The 15,110-nt window shown below is 36.3% G+C and overlaps 1 protein-coding gene across 1 annotated transcript in view; it reads right to left on the bottom strand.

Annotated features, from left to right (window-relative positions):
* Positions 1 to 2,235: 2,235 nt before the first annotated feature.
* tnfrsf11a (tumor necrosis factor receptor superfamily member 11a) overlaps positions 2,236 to 15,110 on the bottom strand; it is a 15,978-nt gene continuing 3,103 nt past the window's right edge. The window contains exons 2-10 of the mRNA XM_015389682.1: positions 13,250 to 13,328; positions 12,727 to 12,852; positions 12,501 to 12,656; positions 12,305 to 12,395; positions 8,662 to 8,738; positions 8,425 to 8,532; positions 8,239 to 8,288; positions 6,702 to 7,653; positions 2,236 to 3,368 (exon numbers count right to left, since the gene is read on the bottom strand). Coding sequence (XP_015245168.1) covers positions 3,097 to 3,368; positions 6,702 to 7,653; positions 8,239 to 8,288; positions 8,425 to 8,532; positions 8,662 to 8,738; positions 12,305 to 12,395; positions 12,501 to 12,656; positions 12,727 to 12,852; positions 13,250 to 13,328 — 1,911 coding nt within the window. The 3' untranslated portion in view covers positions 2,236 to 3,096. The remainder of the gene's footprint in view (positions 3,369 to 6,701; positions 7,654 to 8,238; positions 8,289 to 8,424; positions 8,533 to 8,661; positions 8,739 to 12,304; positions 12,396 to 12,500; positions 12,657 to 12,726; positions 12,853 to 13,249; positions 13,329 to 15,110) is intronic.

Below are 15,110 nucleotides of genomic sequence, written 5' to 3'. Positions count from 1 at the left end.
GCAGGTTGGAAAATTAGGGAATTCTACAAACTCTGAATTTGTTTAAGTGATGATTAAAAACTGGTTTATGTGCCTTTTTGTAAACAGGAGCACTGATGTGCTTTTCTTATATTTACTTGTGCACAAAAGTTAAAGAAAAAACTGTTTATGGTATCATTTGTAAGGATCTGTGTCTAAAACACATTACAAACACATGTTCACGCCCTATAGCTGTTTAGCAATTTTTTTCCACTTTTCCCATCTTAACTAGAAATTACCACTAGGGGGTAGAATAAAGTCAATTGCTGTACAGTTTTATTTCTTATTTAAAGCTTGGGGGATCATCTTTTGACTGTAAAGGCAAGCTCTGTGCTGGCTGGCCAACCATCTCTCATGTAAACCATGTGAAAGCTAGTCATAACTTCCTGTTTTCTCCAACAACCATAAAAATAAGCAGGGATGAGATGCACACTCGCACACAAACACACACGCATTTATAAACATACCCCTGCTGACCCAAACCAGGCCTAAATGAGCTTTGCCAGCTCCTCTCATGTGGTCTGCCTTTGACGCTAGCTGGTCTGACTGCTTGAGCAGTTTCTCCTCACAGCTGCTCGCCATCCCCTGGCTTGATGAAAGGCTGCCTGTCTGTCAGCATTGGGACAAACACAAAAGGGACTTTGCCACATATATAATTAGAATTGCTTCATAGGGATTATAGATCATCAGGAGGAGGACTCTTTCATTGTAATTTGTTCATCCTAAAATAGGAAAGTTGACAGAGAGAGACCACAGAATGCAGGATGACTGCCATCTATCAAAGAAAGACAACGATGCAAAAGATATTTGAATTTAAAGCATGTTTGATCAAAAAAGTATTTCATTTATCCATCGCATCAGGGTTGATTGATATGTACAGGATTTGTTAAAAGCTGCATGCTCATGGGGAGGTTGTGATTGATCAGTGTTGGGAACCCAAGCAAGACAAAAGCAAAGCATGCTGTTATTTTCTGTTTTTTTTTTTTTTCCTTCAGTCTTTTTCCAGAAAACAAAAGTAATTTGAGTTGCACAACCAAATGGATGGTTGGCGACAGACAGGATCCCAGTTCAGATACAAGAGATTTGAAATGGCAAAAGTCATAAAGGTCGTTCTTCTAGCTTGTTTTTAGCACAAGTTTTAAGAAAATGTCCTTTTTTTTTGTTTAAACGTATTTATCAGATGTGCTATGAGATGGCAGAACCACAGAAGTTACTTTTATTGAAGATTCATTCAACTTTCATTTGTCTTTAAATAGTTTCCAAAGAAAACTGAGCCAAAAGCATTCATACTGATTTAGATTCAAAATAAATATCATTCACCCAATAATTGATTGGAAATTAGACAAACAGCTTTTAGCAGTTGAGAAAACATCAAGAAAGGTTCAGATCATCACTTTAAAAAGATATCCAACAGCATTTATTTATTTGGGTTTTTTTTTTCTTAAAATGGATCTTCATAAGTAATTTAACCTAGTTTTTATATTTTTAAAAATGAGATTGCAGCAATGAAATTCAGTTTGTATGCCTCTTCTAGTATTAGATAGATATATTTTGAAAGATGAGCTCAAAGTCTGTAAAACTAAAAGCATCTACAGTCATTATATTATTCTTAAGCGCCATCCATAGATTATATTTCAGATTTAATTCAGGACTCTGGCTAGAATAGCCTAAAACTTAAAAATAGCTTAATACCAGAAAAAAACATTTTGGTCAGTGTAAAATAATGCTTAAAACCTTAACCTGCCAGAGGAATAGATAATTAGCATAACTATATCTACCACCTATGGTCCAAAAGGGGACAAATACACTTTGGAAACAGGTAAATAACACTAAGCATCTTTTGTAAACATAAAAATTATAAATGCAAGCAATCGTCTGCTGATATAACATATGGCACATGAATATGAAAAGGTTTGGATTCGCTATTAAATGTTTATGCATTTTGGTGTATTCTAAGTACATATCAAATCCTAAATCCAAATAATTAATATTTATGATCAGAATATTTAGCTGTAACTCAAAAAATGTCTTTCCCTGTAAAGAAACAAAAAGATCTTCCAGTCTATGCAGGTGTTAATGATGACACCATACAGTTTTTCAGTATAGGGCCACATTAAATATTGAAATGTATAAAAGATACATTAAATAATCTTTAAATAAAGAGCAACAGGATTGACTAAATTTGTTTCATAACAGCCAAAATTGTTTTCTGTTTTAAAAAAAAAGCATGAATAACCGGCCTTTTCAGGGGCCACTAACCTTTACGTTTATGATGGCTCTGATTTTGCCTGCTCTCAGTTGCACCACATGATCAAACCCATCCCCACCAAAAATCAAACGAAGAAAAACTCATACTTCCTTTGCAAACAGATAATGCTTCTTCTGAATATATACAATCATCTTTCACCTCTAAAATGTAGGTTAAAAAAAAAACATTAAGAATTTACAAAAAACATTTGGATTTTCTTCATTCAAAATTTGCAAAAGAACACAAACCAGTAATAAAATAGCTTATCAAATGCATAGCATTCTTCTCTTAAACATGTATTGCACATCCAGTGCAATAAGGATACAATAAACAACGTCTCTGTACAGATTAAAAAAAGCTTCATAACAGATCTTAAAATGTTTTCATGTCGATTAAGTAGCTTCAGAAAGCTTGACTCAGTGAAATGCTTTAGATTTATCATTGTTCAGATACTATGGCTTTTACTATGGCTAAAAGAGTTAAGTTTCAACCATAAAATAAGAAAAACATGAAAATTATTTCCACATGGTGGATGTTTTGTTATGTGAGGAAATCATCCAAATGTCAAACTTAGTGAAAAGTCTACAAACGTGGGAATGGAGGATGTAATGTGAGAAATTAGTTATGTATTAACTATTAGTGTCAAGATCCCACTAAAATTTCCATGCAACAAAGAATAAAAAAAAAAAAAGATTCCAACTAAGAAGGCCTGGATATAATATAAGAAATGAAGAATGTAGTATGATTTAAAAAATATTATTAATTTATTTATTTTATCAAATAATAAAACTGTAGAGATGATCACTGTTTGGAAAGCTGCTCTTCATAGTTCACTTTCCCACTATCATTTCTTGTACTGGCAGTGTCTGTTCTCGCAAGGTGTTATGGGAAACGGAGTCCCCTGGAGACCGCAGGCAGCTGTGGAAAAACTGGGCTGTCTCGTTGGCCTCTTCCTGAACGGGGCTCCCGAAGGCGCCGTCCGATCCAACCTCGTCACCGTTCTGAGAGGTCTGGCTCACATAGACGACGATGACATCACCGTTGACGTTCATCACCTGACCGCTGGAGATGAAGGTGGTGTTGCGGCTGCCAGAAACAAGACCTGAACAGAAAATATAAAAAAAAAAAAAACAGTGAGGAGCAAATAAGATGATTGGTTCAATGACAAATCCCAAAACAATTGTGGAAAGTGCTGAAAAAATATGAATGCTGTGGTTTTATGTAAAATTTTAAACTACTTTCACAACACAAGCCAGACGTTTTTAAGGCAAGGTTGTGACAAAGCGGGTGAGAACACCATTTGTCTCAGTTTATACATTTGTTATTTTTTTTGTTTGCTTAATTTAACTATCCTTATTCTGTAGTTTGCATTCATAAACAAACCTGGGGTAGTATATGAATGCAACTACAGAATAAAGAGATGGTTAAATCAAGCAAACAAGAAAAATAACAAATGTATAAACTGAGACAAATGGTGTTCTCACCCACTTTATCACAAAGGTAAAGAAATGAACCGTTAGTTGCTAATCTTTGGTGACTAAGACACCGAGTCGAGTGGCAAAATGGGTTTAATGACATTGCAAGATGGCCGCAAAGTTCATGTCTATAGATGACTGTGTCATTTCCCTCCAGCCACTCTTTAAAGTCCACAGCATAAATTCCAGACCTCTGTGATTTTAGATAGGATTTATTTAAAAGGATTAATGTTGCTGCCATTATGATCAATGTAAATTATTAGATAATCAAACGTTGTTTCCTAAGTCATATTTAACCACATTAAGCTCCTGCTTCCCATTTCATCCCACCTACTGTCTGACTTTCCAGGCCGTGACTCACTAGTAGGACCTCATCTGTTCCAACCCACTCAGGCAAAAATCACAGCAAATATCAGGAAGCACATTTTTAGCAGGTATGTTCACACCCATGTATGCTAAATTTAAAGGTGCACCTGGATCTATAAAAGTTAAGACGACAAACACTGTAGCTCCCTCTCTCTGTGTCCCGGCCCTTTCCTGGAATACCGGTCTGAGAAAAATGTGTCATTCAACCACAGCTTTCAAAACAAAGCTCGATGGAATGTCACTGGTTTCTTATGATTTATCCTTTCCTAATTCTGCTTATTTTTTGTGTTCTTTTTATTGTTTTTGTTATATATTTTTTTCTTTGCAGGGTTAGCTCTAAACTGAAGCAAAACATCAGAAATTAACAAAGTCTTTCTCTCAGAAGCGGCTGGATGGCTTCTCCGGACCCCGGCTTTCTGCTCATCAAACGGCTATTAGACATTTCAGGTGTCCCGGTACAAACCCCTGCCTTCCCCTTAACCTTTAAATAGCAGACGCGGGAAGTGGTATTTAAATAGCTGTCATTACTGCATGATGGAAACTCATTTCAGGTCAGCAACCATGTAATTAAAGCGCCGAGTCATCAGTGAGAGTCAAAAAAAAAAAAAAAAAGAGAGAGATGGTGTTTGTGTGTGTTGGGAGGGTAAGATTATAAAAGTATTACTCAAGCTGTGCACATCTTGCTTCAATTAAAGCTGTGGTCACTTTGCGCAACCCTATGGAACTCTGGGTAAACAGGAGCTTTTGTACTGCAGATCCACACAGACACACACTCACAGACCGACTAAACTGTGTTTGTTCCAATGTGGTTCTGGTGGTTCTCAAACGCATCAAACGCACACATATCTTTTCCCTGCTCTCTGTGTGGTCCCCCACCAATCAGAGTCCGACTATCAGTGCTGGCTTTAATAAAACATGGTTCTTGGAAAAAGCCAGAACTCTTATTGTTATTCTGACACCAAACCGCTGTTTTAAGCTCACTGTAGAATGCTTAAAACAGCGTTAAGCCTGAGCTGACCAGTGAACTTTTCTGTTTTAAAACCTTTAAGTCGCAGGATATGAAAACATTTCCCTGAATGCTAACCCGTCAATAACAAACATGTCTGGTTCAGGTGTAATAAACTTTTTAACGTTTCTATATTACATTTATTTGTATATTTGAAGGCTACTTTAACCCATCCCTGCAAGTTTTGCTCATTTAAACTGAAGATTTTATTAATAACTTTTTACAAACTGTTCTTATTTAGGTTAAGGAAGCTAATAATCACAATTTTTGTATGTTTTTTTTTCTCACCTATGCAGCAGTTTATTTAGTTTCCATTAAGAAAAAAATGCATATTCTATATATTATACTGTTGTAAATACATACATATATTTTAACGCTCTCCAGATCCTAAAATAAGCAACAATTGAAGCGTGAAGGGAGAACTAAGTGTCCAGCGATAAATTCCATTCATCATGACTTGAGTTCTGCTGCATCATGGGTAGTGTAGTTTCCCCCCTACAGTGTATTAAAACAATTCTGACTGAAATCCTCAGCCAGAACTAAAACAGATGGATCTAATAATTATACCATCACTGAATTGTTTTGAGAAGAGTAGAAGGAAATAATTTAAATGCCTGGAAGGGAAAATCTCTTTGGTATTTAAGACTTCCAAAGGCCTGATGTGAAAATTAATAGATTTAAGAGTTTTTATTACCCCATAAAAACCACACAAAACAACATTTCTATAAACTGTACCCCAGTGAGACTTGGATTACAAAGAACGCTGCAGAGAAAAAAACTGAATGGATTTGGAAAAGACAACTTTTGACCCTCATGAACTGTAATAAACCAATCATAAAAGCACTGTGTGTTTTTGTTAAATTATAAGTTAGCATATTCATTATCTTTAATAAGTTGCCAGTAATATGTCCCTTTAAGAATTTATTTAGAAATAAATAAATTCAAATCCCTTTATTGTCCCACAAAGGGGAAATCTGCATTTTAACCCATTGCCTTTGGGAGCAGTAGTGGGCTGCCATTGTGTGGCGCCCGGGGAGCATTGTGGGGTTAAAAGTTTGCTCAGGTACCCAGAGTGCAGGCTGTGAGGATCGAACTACAGTAGGTACTTGCAACCTTCTCAGAGCACAAGTGTGCTGCTCTAACCCACTAGGTTCAGACTCTCCTAATTAAATCATCATTTATACTTTTAAATAAATGATATGATATGATAACTGCAAAGAATTGCATGAATGCAACAAGTGGTTGGATATTAACGTTCACAGGCTGCATATGGACAGTTTATTTAGACAATCGGATGGACTGCAGCTTTAAGTTAGACCTGAGGTGTATGCTTAATGGTTGAGATACGTGCAGAAAGAGGAGAAGGCCCTGAAAAATGTGTTTGCAAAAGAGCACAAACCAGTAATAAAATAACTTACCAAATGCATAGCATTCTTCTCTTAAACATGTATTGTGCAGGTGTAGTTAAATGTGTTACACCATGATTTACTTCTTTATTATTTTTTTTAACATGCTAAAATCTGTCTTACTTTTTAAACATCTTCAGTAATAGGTCCTTCAGTTAAAATATTCTCTGCCATTTCCATACCTGAGGTCGGTGTTGGTTCAGCCAGCTCACTATGGAGGCTCTCCGGCGAGCACTCCAGCTCTGAATCCTCCAGAGACAGCTTGTTCTCTCTGCTATCCCCACAGAAAAAGCCCTGGCCCGGCTCCAGCCTGGAGGCTTGTTGAGACTTGTCTAGGTACAGTTCTCCAGTAGACGTGGACATCATCACAGCACTGACCAGGGTCATAGCAGAGGCTTCAATATGTTCAGCTGAGTCAGATTCTGTGCTTGCCAGTCTGTATAATTCGTCCTGTTTTACCAGCGACTTGTCAGAAAGCTTGGAAGTGGACAGCGGCGTCCCCTGAGCCTGGGACAATGGCAGGCAGAGTTCAACATGGGGAATGGATGGAAGAACCAGAGAGGAGGTGTTGGTGAGTGGGGGACAAACTGAGACAAGAGATCTAACACATGTCTCACTCATAGATGAGACTATCTTTTCCTGATCAACCTTTTCTTCTGGTATTTGATTTTCACTTGTGTCCTTTTTTCCATTTTCCTCTCCATCCCTCTTTCCTTCGATACCTCCGCAGGAGCACATTCCCAAAGTCCCAGGAATAACAGCCTGGCTACAGTCCTCGTTCTCTCCTACTTCAAGTGGCTCACGAACCAGACTGAGGCACACACAGGAACCTGCCAAAAGCGGAGAAGCATTAATGACCTCCTCTTCTGACAGTTCTTCTGGTTCTCCGGATCCTTGGCTCTCAGTTTCTGTCACTGTCTTCTCCTTTACTTTTTCTGCCATTCCTTCTGTGAAAGGCATAGAGATCCTGACACAGGGAACAGAGGCTGGGAATGTGCACAGAGGGTCGATCTCAGGACTGTGGGAAGCTTGGCAGATGAGTTTAGTCATCTCACATGGTGTGCATTTGGAGCCAGTAACTTCTGGTATTCCTCCTGCTGAAGCTCCACTGCGGTAAAGAGGGGCCAAAGTCTCCTAGAATGAAACAGTGATAGAACCAACACAAGTCTGTTAATTCAATTTATAATCTTGAATGTCAGAATTTGGTGTGATCTTTTTTTCATGCTAGAATCGAACATTTGAAAGTGTTTCATGCATTTACATTAAGGCTATTCTCTAACACTCCTAGACTGAATCCAGTGCAAAAAACATAAATGCATTCAGAGTTCTTCCAGCAGTACAGTCTGTAGTTTGCCACAGGAAAAAGCTACAACGTTCGCACAAATCCAGAACTGCAAAACCTATATGTGACAGAAAAGTAAAGCGGCACAGTAAAGGTTCAGGCATAAATTCCAATGAGAACCATGGCAAAACCTGAACATGCATGTTGACAGAACCTCTTCAGCCATTCAGACTAAGCTTAAGATATGTTGCAAAAGATTTGCCAACATGTTTATTTCTAGATTTGCAAAGCAAAGACTTGCAGCTCTAACTGAATTAAAATGTGCTTCTACAAAGCATTCTGCTTTACAATTATGCAACACGCAAAATCCCAGCAAGATGCATTAAAGTGTGTGTTTGCAATGAGAGAAAACCTGAAAAAGATTGAATATTACTTACCTGTTGGATCCTGCTCCTCTTTAGATTCTGCACACAAGATCGAAGATTCACTGAAATATAGAATATAGTATTATTCACATGTTGGTCCTTACATGTTAGTTCTCATACAGTATGTTTAATATGGATTCACACCACAGTAAAAAAAAAAAAAAGGGTTAAAGTGGTTCAAGATTAATATTAACCTACCGGAAAGTAACTTCAGTTTGTCCTTGTAGCAGAAAAGCAGCAGAATTAGGAGACACAGAACAGTGATCACTGACAGTAATGCAACTACAAACCAGGAAGGTGCTGGACCTGCAACAAACAAATAGGCTTGCTTTCAAAGTCTTTATCTTATAATTTAGTACAAAAAACATGTCTTCATATTTCTTATAAAGAAACACTCTGTGACGCCTAATCATTTACTACTGCTCAGTGTCTCACCAGTAATAGGAGGTCCACACTCTGCATCAGTCTGATTGCTGCCTGGCCGCGTCTCACTCTTCCCCTCAGCTTTACAGCTAAGAAAAGAAGATATAATAAAAGATCTTTTAATATTTTAGCTAAAGCTATATTTCAAACTAAGGTTATTATCGTTAACTAAAACAAATGAAAAAAAAAAAAAAACTAGAATTAAAAAACCTTTTGTTGACTGAAATAAAATAAAAAGTAGACCAAAAAAACTGTAAACTAACTGAAACTTTAATAATTAAACTAATGAAAACTAATGGAAATTTAAGACAGAGCGTGCTTCGTTTTGTTTTTATCATAATGCATTAATAAAGGTCTAGTTTGTGGTCACGGTTTTTGCTTAGCTTTTTCACTGTAGCTTATTACAACAGCAGATTGCAGAGATGTATCCCTTATCTGGGATTTTATTTCTTTTATTTTGGTTTTTGTTGGTCTTGTCCCCAGTATGTAAGTTGCATCACATAAAATACTAAAACTTTAACTGAAGTTAATAAAACTAAAACTGAAACTAAACATTTTCAATGAATACAAACTAAAATAAACTAGGTAACAACTACAAATAACAAATTAAAGCTAAAACAGAACTGAAAATCAAAAGTCAAATCTAAATCAAAATAAAAAATAGTAGAAATTTCAAATTTATCTAAACCCTGTTTCTCAAACTTTGTAATAGATTTATTACATTTTTAAATATGCATAATACATTTGACAAACAATATTTCAGTCATGTAAATATATATAAAAAGGCATCTGGAGCATAGTTTCTATACATATAAGTCTACAGGGGTACTGTGATAATTTTTCAAGATTAGATGTAGAAAATGTCACATAGAGGGGAAAAGGTCTATATTAAACTTCTTCAGTGAAATATGTTAGAAACCTTAGATTTTTCAACAAATGGAACACCTGATACCTTTTATTATGTACTTTTCTCTTCTAAGAAACAAAGATAACATCAAAAAGAAGTAATGTTCTACAAAATAAATACAGAAGACAAATAAGAAAAAGAACTGAAGTCAAAATACAGGAGAAATTTCTGCCATCAAGAGCTTGGGGTGACAATTGCTGAGATGGGCAAGAAAATGCGTGGCCTGTTACTATTAAAGCCTCTCTATCATCCTTCCTTCCCCAAATCTCCCTCTCTTCTTACTTCTCATCCCTCACTTTTTTACCAAACAAGTTGGAAATGACTCCACTTTCTGATCTGCAAGCTGCAAGCATTATAATTTGGCAGAATCCAAATGTAATCCCATTTATTATGACAAGAGGTCCATAACAATATGGTACCAGGAACTATTTATCATATTCACTTGGTTCACACAAACAGTTATATCTAAAATGTTATCCTTGTGGCAGCCAGTTTACTGTTTAACCAATCTAACAGACCTTGCAAACAAGATGAATTGTAACGAGAATTCTAAATGTACAGACCCCCCAAAATACATCTTGCTGGAAGCCAGCAGATGTGTCAGTAATGCAGTAAGGCCTCATTACTGAAAAGTTTCAGGGTGATGAAATGCACTGTTGTCATAGACATCAGTGCATTTCATCACTGTTTTAGCTTACAGTAGCTAAAACTGGCTCCTTGTATTTTTTATTGAAAAATTAGCAAAAGGCAATTTTTGCGTCTTTGGATGGGAACATGTATGTACGCTCCTACCGAATGGATTTGGTAAGAGTTTGATTTATTAGTTAACTTGAAACAAACAATCAATAATCAATCATGTGAAATGTCTCAGCTACTACTGCTGCTGTGATTGGCTAAAAAAAACTCAACATGGGAGGCAGATAACAAACGAGCTTGAAGAATTATACTGAATGTCCCTCCCTTTTGTGAACAGTTTCTACATGAGGCTTTGCAGATGAACTCAATTTGAATTCTACATTCTTGCTTAATTCTTTCTTATGCCAGACTAACAGAACAGATGTAATGTGGTTGAATTATGCTTCATTGTTTTAATATTAATTATATAGAGCTGTCAGCTATGTTCTCTCTAATGTTTCATGTTTCTGGGCACACACCCTGTGTTCACTGAGGACCACTGTGAGCAACATCAGATGTGCACGCTGAGGCCACACACCAATATTAAACTTGTTCTAAACCCAGGAGGATCATAACTAGTTACATTGTTTATTAAAAGAATAACAGATTACTGCAGCTAGTTCTATTAGTTCACTATTAATTTTAGTGATTTACTTAAATAAATAAAAAAAACACAAACTTGTTGTTCATGAGGTGTGTAGTAATGCTATATGTAAGAGACCTGCCCTGATAGAAAGGACCGTTCAGACATAACTTTTTGTTCATGTTGAAACGTTAACATTTTTTAAAATATTTTTTATTTTTTCTATTTCTCATTTTAACATTAACATTTTGCACAATATTATGTACTGTAGCTTGTAAAACTGTATAAATTCCTGTAACTGTCTGTAGATTTTCAATGTTCTGGGAGCCTAGACTGCTAAACAATTTGGACTGCCACCATATATTCTTATATTTATGCAGAGCAATGTTTGATGCGCTGAATTAACTGAATAAAGACATTTGCTGAACACTGAAGTTTTATTAAATATATTAATTAATTAATTTTTATCATAAAACAAGATTTGATAGTGATATTTGAAACTTGGATTGAAATGTGCAAGAACAGCTGATTTATTTAATAAAACAGGTTTGGACATCCAGCCTCCAGCAGATTGGGGTCATTTGTCACAGCGGTCATAAAGACAAGATGCTATGAGAGCCAAAAACGAGACAATAATAGGATGAACGTATTTCCCATTTATTTCCTTTTTAACATATTTGATTATAAGAAAAAACAAGAGTTCTCCATTTTTCTAGATTATGTCATGGAATTTGGGGAAAAAAGATTGTTATTTCTCATATTCATATTTTTTGGTTTTAAGTTGAAAGACAAATGATACAAGGATTTAAAACGATACAGAAAAGAATGTTATTGGTCTAACTGATTTACAGTTTATGGGTTTTATTTTATATGCGGCATAGATTGTCTTGTGAGTTGAGAATGAGTGAGAAGTGTGCAGCTTAGAGAAAACTGGCTGTAAGTGACTTTTTTCATAGCTTTACTTGTCATAACTTTTATTGTGCTAGCTGAAGGGAAATATGCTAACAATCTTTATAGATAAGATATTTTATTCATTATGCTCTTAGGTTGACTCTACTGCTGATGGGGCGGGGTTAGATTACATCTCTAATTAAGGACAAAATTAGTAACAAAATTTTGTTATGTGAATGGTTTTAAGAGGCTTTTGGAGAAAAAAAAAATATATTTTATTGACATAAAATGATAGTGGGGGAGCAAGACCCTTTGGCAGAGGTAGGTTGCTATCACCACCACCCCCAACGCCCCCGTTGCCTCCCTGCACATTTACCCTCAAATTTCAGAAACAATATATATCATAAGTTAGTCTGGTTGCATAAAAAAGGTTCTGCTCAAAAAGCAAACCAAGAAAAAATATCCTAGATTCTAAGCTTGAATCTGAAACACCTGGATAGGACTTGATCAACATTTATCTTATGGGATAAGAGAACAACACAAGTGCATTTAACCACCGTCATACAGTATGTCCTGTTATCTCAGAGTGTTTTTCTTACTTTGTCCACTTTTTGCATTCTTCCTTATCCTTCTCAGCAGAGTAGAAGCCCTTCTTGCATTCAACACAGATCTTCCTTCCATTTTTTGAAGCTGAATAAGGAAGAAAATAGGCACAAACACCCTTAACAGCGATGTTCAATCATCCGTACTAGTTTGACATGCATGAATGTTTTTTTTTCTGTTAGGCTTTCTCACCAGTATCTTCCTCAAGTCCATAACCAGGCCCACAGGTCGGAATCATCTCACAGAACTCGCAGTTGATAAGAGAACACTGAAAACCAGGTCGGCATAGACATTGCTCCTCCCTCGTCAAGTCTTCACTCTGCTCATTTCTTCTCATAAATCCCTTACCTAGGGCGTAATGAACAAGTTAGTAAAGACAGAGGATTTCCCTATTTGGAGAAAAGCTGCAGGTACTGACCTGTATCACAGAACTTTTTTTTGATGCAGTTACTGCTCCCCGTCCAGCCAGGCTGATAGGTACCATGGCTGCAGTTTGTACATAGAGTGGCCCGGGATTCATTGCAGGAAGAAAGCACACGCTGACCTACAAAAAAGGCAATCAGAGAGATAGAGAAACGTAAAACAACAAGTACATGACTACAGTAGGCACTTAAAAAGTGCAAGAGGAAAAGCAGACGGACATGCGTCAAATCCACAAATTTAGATTCTCTTTCCTCTTTTTAAGAAGAACCTACTTTTAGCATCAAAATCCAACTATAACCTGTATGTGACTGGTTTTGGGAACAATTGTTGGGGCTATTTCCAGCCAAATAGTATACTTTTAAACATCCTTCCTCTTTTGAAATGACTTTGGAAATAAAAGAAGCATTTTTTTTTTACTTCCTGTTGATTCCATTGAGAAAAGCAGACAGAGTATTCTCAGCATGCTTGTGTTTTAGTTCCACATGCATGTGTGTGCGTGTGCACGTGCTTATTGTTACCTGGTGGACACTTTTTACAGCACGTGGAGCCATTTACGTAGTAATTGTCCTTGCAAGAGTCTGATTTTGAGAGTCCGTCCTGAAAAAAAAGATAAGATTAGCTCACTGCACTTGGAAAGGGAGGTTTGTGTTTGCAAACCTGCTCCACTTTTATTTCAATTTTGTAATATGAAAAACATTGTAAGAGATAGCTCTGTGAGGATTGTTGAAATATTGCAGAGCAATCTTTTTCACCCTCAAAAGAAAATCTGATCAGAACAAATTTTAACCTCTTAAAAAGCAAATAAAGGTCTAATCACACACTGATAAATCTGCTAAAGTGCACTGCTTAGTCTAAAACTTACATACAGTACACACACCCTCGCGTCTTACTCTGTGGTTTGCAAACTCCTAACCACACTGCTGAATTAGAGAATCTGGCTGTTATGACAGAGGTGAAGCCAAAGCCACAAACTCTATATATATAAAGGTGGACAAACAAGCCAGAGGCCTGATTGCTCTCTGAACTGCGGCCAACTGTCTTCAGGTTCTCCTTCTGCACTTTTTTATTTATATTTCCCCTTAAAAAAAGCAGGTATTTGTCCTGTGGTTTGCACTGTAAATAAAGGCTGTACAGAGCTTTCACTTTGCCCACAGGTAACATAAAGAGATACTTCTTCAAGTTGTCTGTTCTGTCTACAGCTTTGTTGACATTACATTGCAGTGACGGTAGAGGATGGTTGATAAGGATACCAATCTTCCTACTCTGTAAATAGGGATTTTTTGGGGGAATCATATAGTAACCACTAAAAGATTTTAATTTTACTAAAGAATAACATTTTTTTTACTCTTTTTTTTTTTTGATAGATCAATCAAACCATTATCATTTCTATCCATTATTTTCTCCTGGCAGTTTTCTTCAGTCATGCAACGAAACATTAGAGTACCTTTAATTCAATTCAATTTAATTCAGTTTATTTATATAGCGCCAATTCACAACAGAAGTCATCTCAAGGCACTTTAAAGTTCAACAAGATCATACAGCCAAATTGATTCAAAAGTTTTAAAAAGGAGTAGATAATGGCGGATAATGGCTTTTTTTAATTTTGTCACGCAAAAATGTTTCAGGCCATCTAATAAATTCTAATATCCGTCAAATATAACCTAAGTAAATAAAGATGCAGATTTGAAATGATAATTATGTTTATTAGGTGGTTTAAGATCATAACACAGCAGTTTGATTAAACGTATTGTTTCAAAACTTTAATTTCTTCAGTCATTAAGGCTTCAATGTTATGGTTTCTTTTAGATTCAACATTCTGAGGTAAACAATATGAACCAATGTCCTATTATTTCCTTCCAGGGTTTTCATGTTAAAAACAGAATATATGGCTGCCTTGATTATTAAAAGTTGTTCAGGTGCAAACTTCCCAAACCATTACAACACCACCACCATGTGTGGAGAATCTAAAGCTTCTATTATCTTAAAACCTGGTTAAGGAAGGTTCTCTTGCAGAGCCATAATACATATTTTTTTACAGAGATCATTTTTTATGTGCTCAACATTAAAAAACAATCACAGTGTCTGACAATCAGTCGATATTCTTACGATAATATAAAAACTTTGCATTGTCAACCAATTGTTCTCACCACATCTCTTCGTTGAGCATTGTTTAGATGTCTGCCTGTGCAGCCTCAGGCGACGGCAGCTCAACAACAGCATGTTTTAACTACCTCCTCTCAGACACACACACAGCAGCCAGCCTTTGTTTTATATCCTAACCAAAAGGATAATGATGCACGGCACAAAATAGCTGACACCACAGGGCTAATAAGGACCATGTGCTGCAGCAAACTGAACTGTTCCATCTATACATCCATC

This window comes from Cyprinodon variegatus, unplaced genomic scaffold, assembly GCF_000732505.1.
Source record: "Cyprinodon variegatus isolate N-32 unplaced genomic scaffold, C_variegatus-1.0 Scaffold20, whole genome shotgun sequence".
Classification (NCBI taxonomy): Eukaryota; Metazoa; Chordata; class Actinopteri; order Cyprinodontiformes; family Cyprinodontidae; genus Cyprinodon; species Cyprinodon variegatus.
This window is presented reverse-complemented; position numbering and strand designations above follow the sequence as displayed.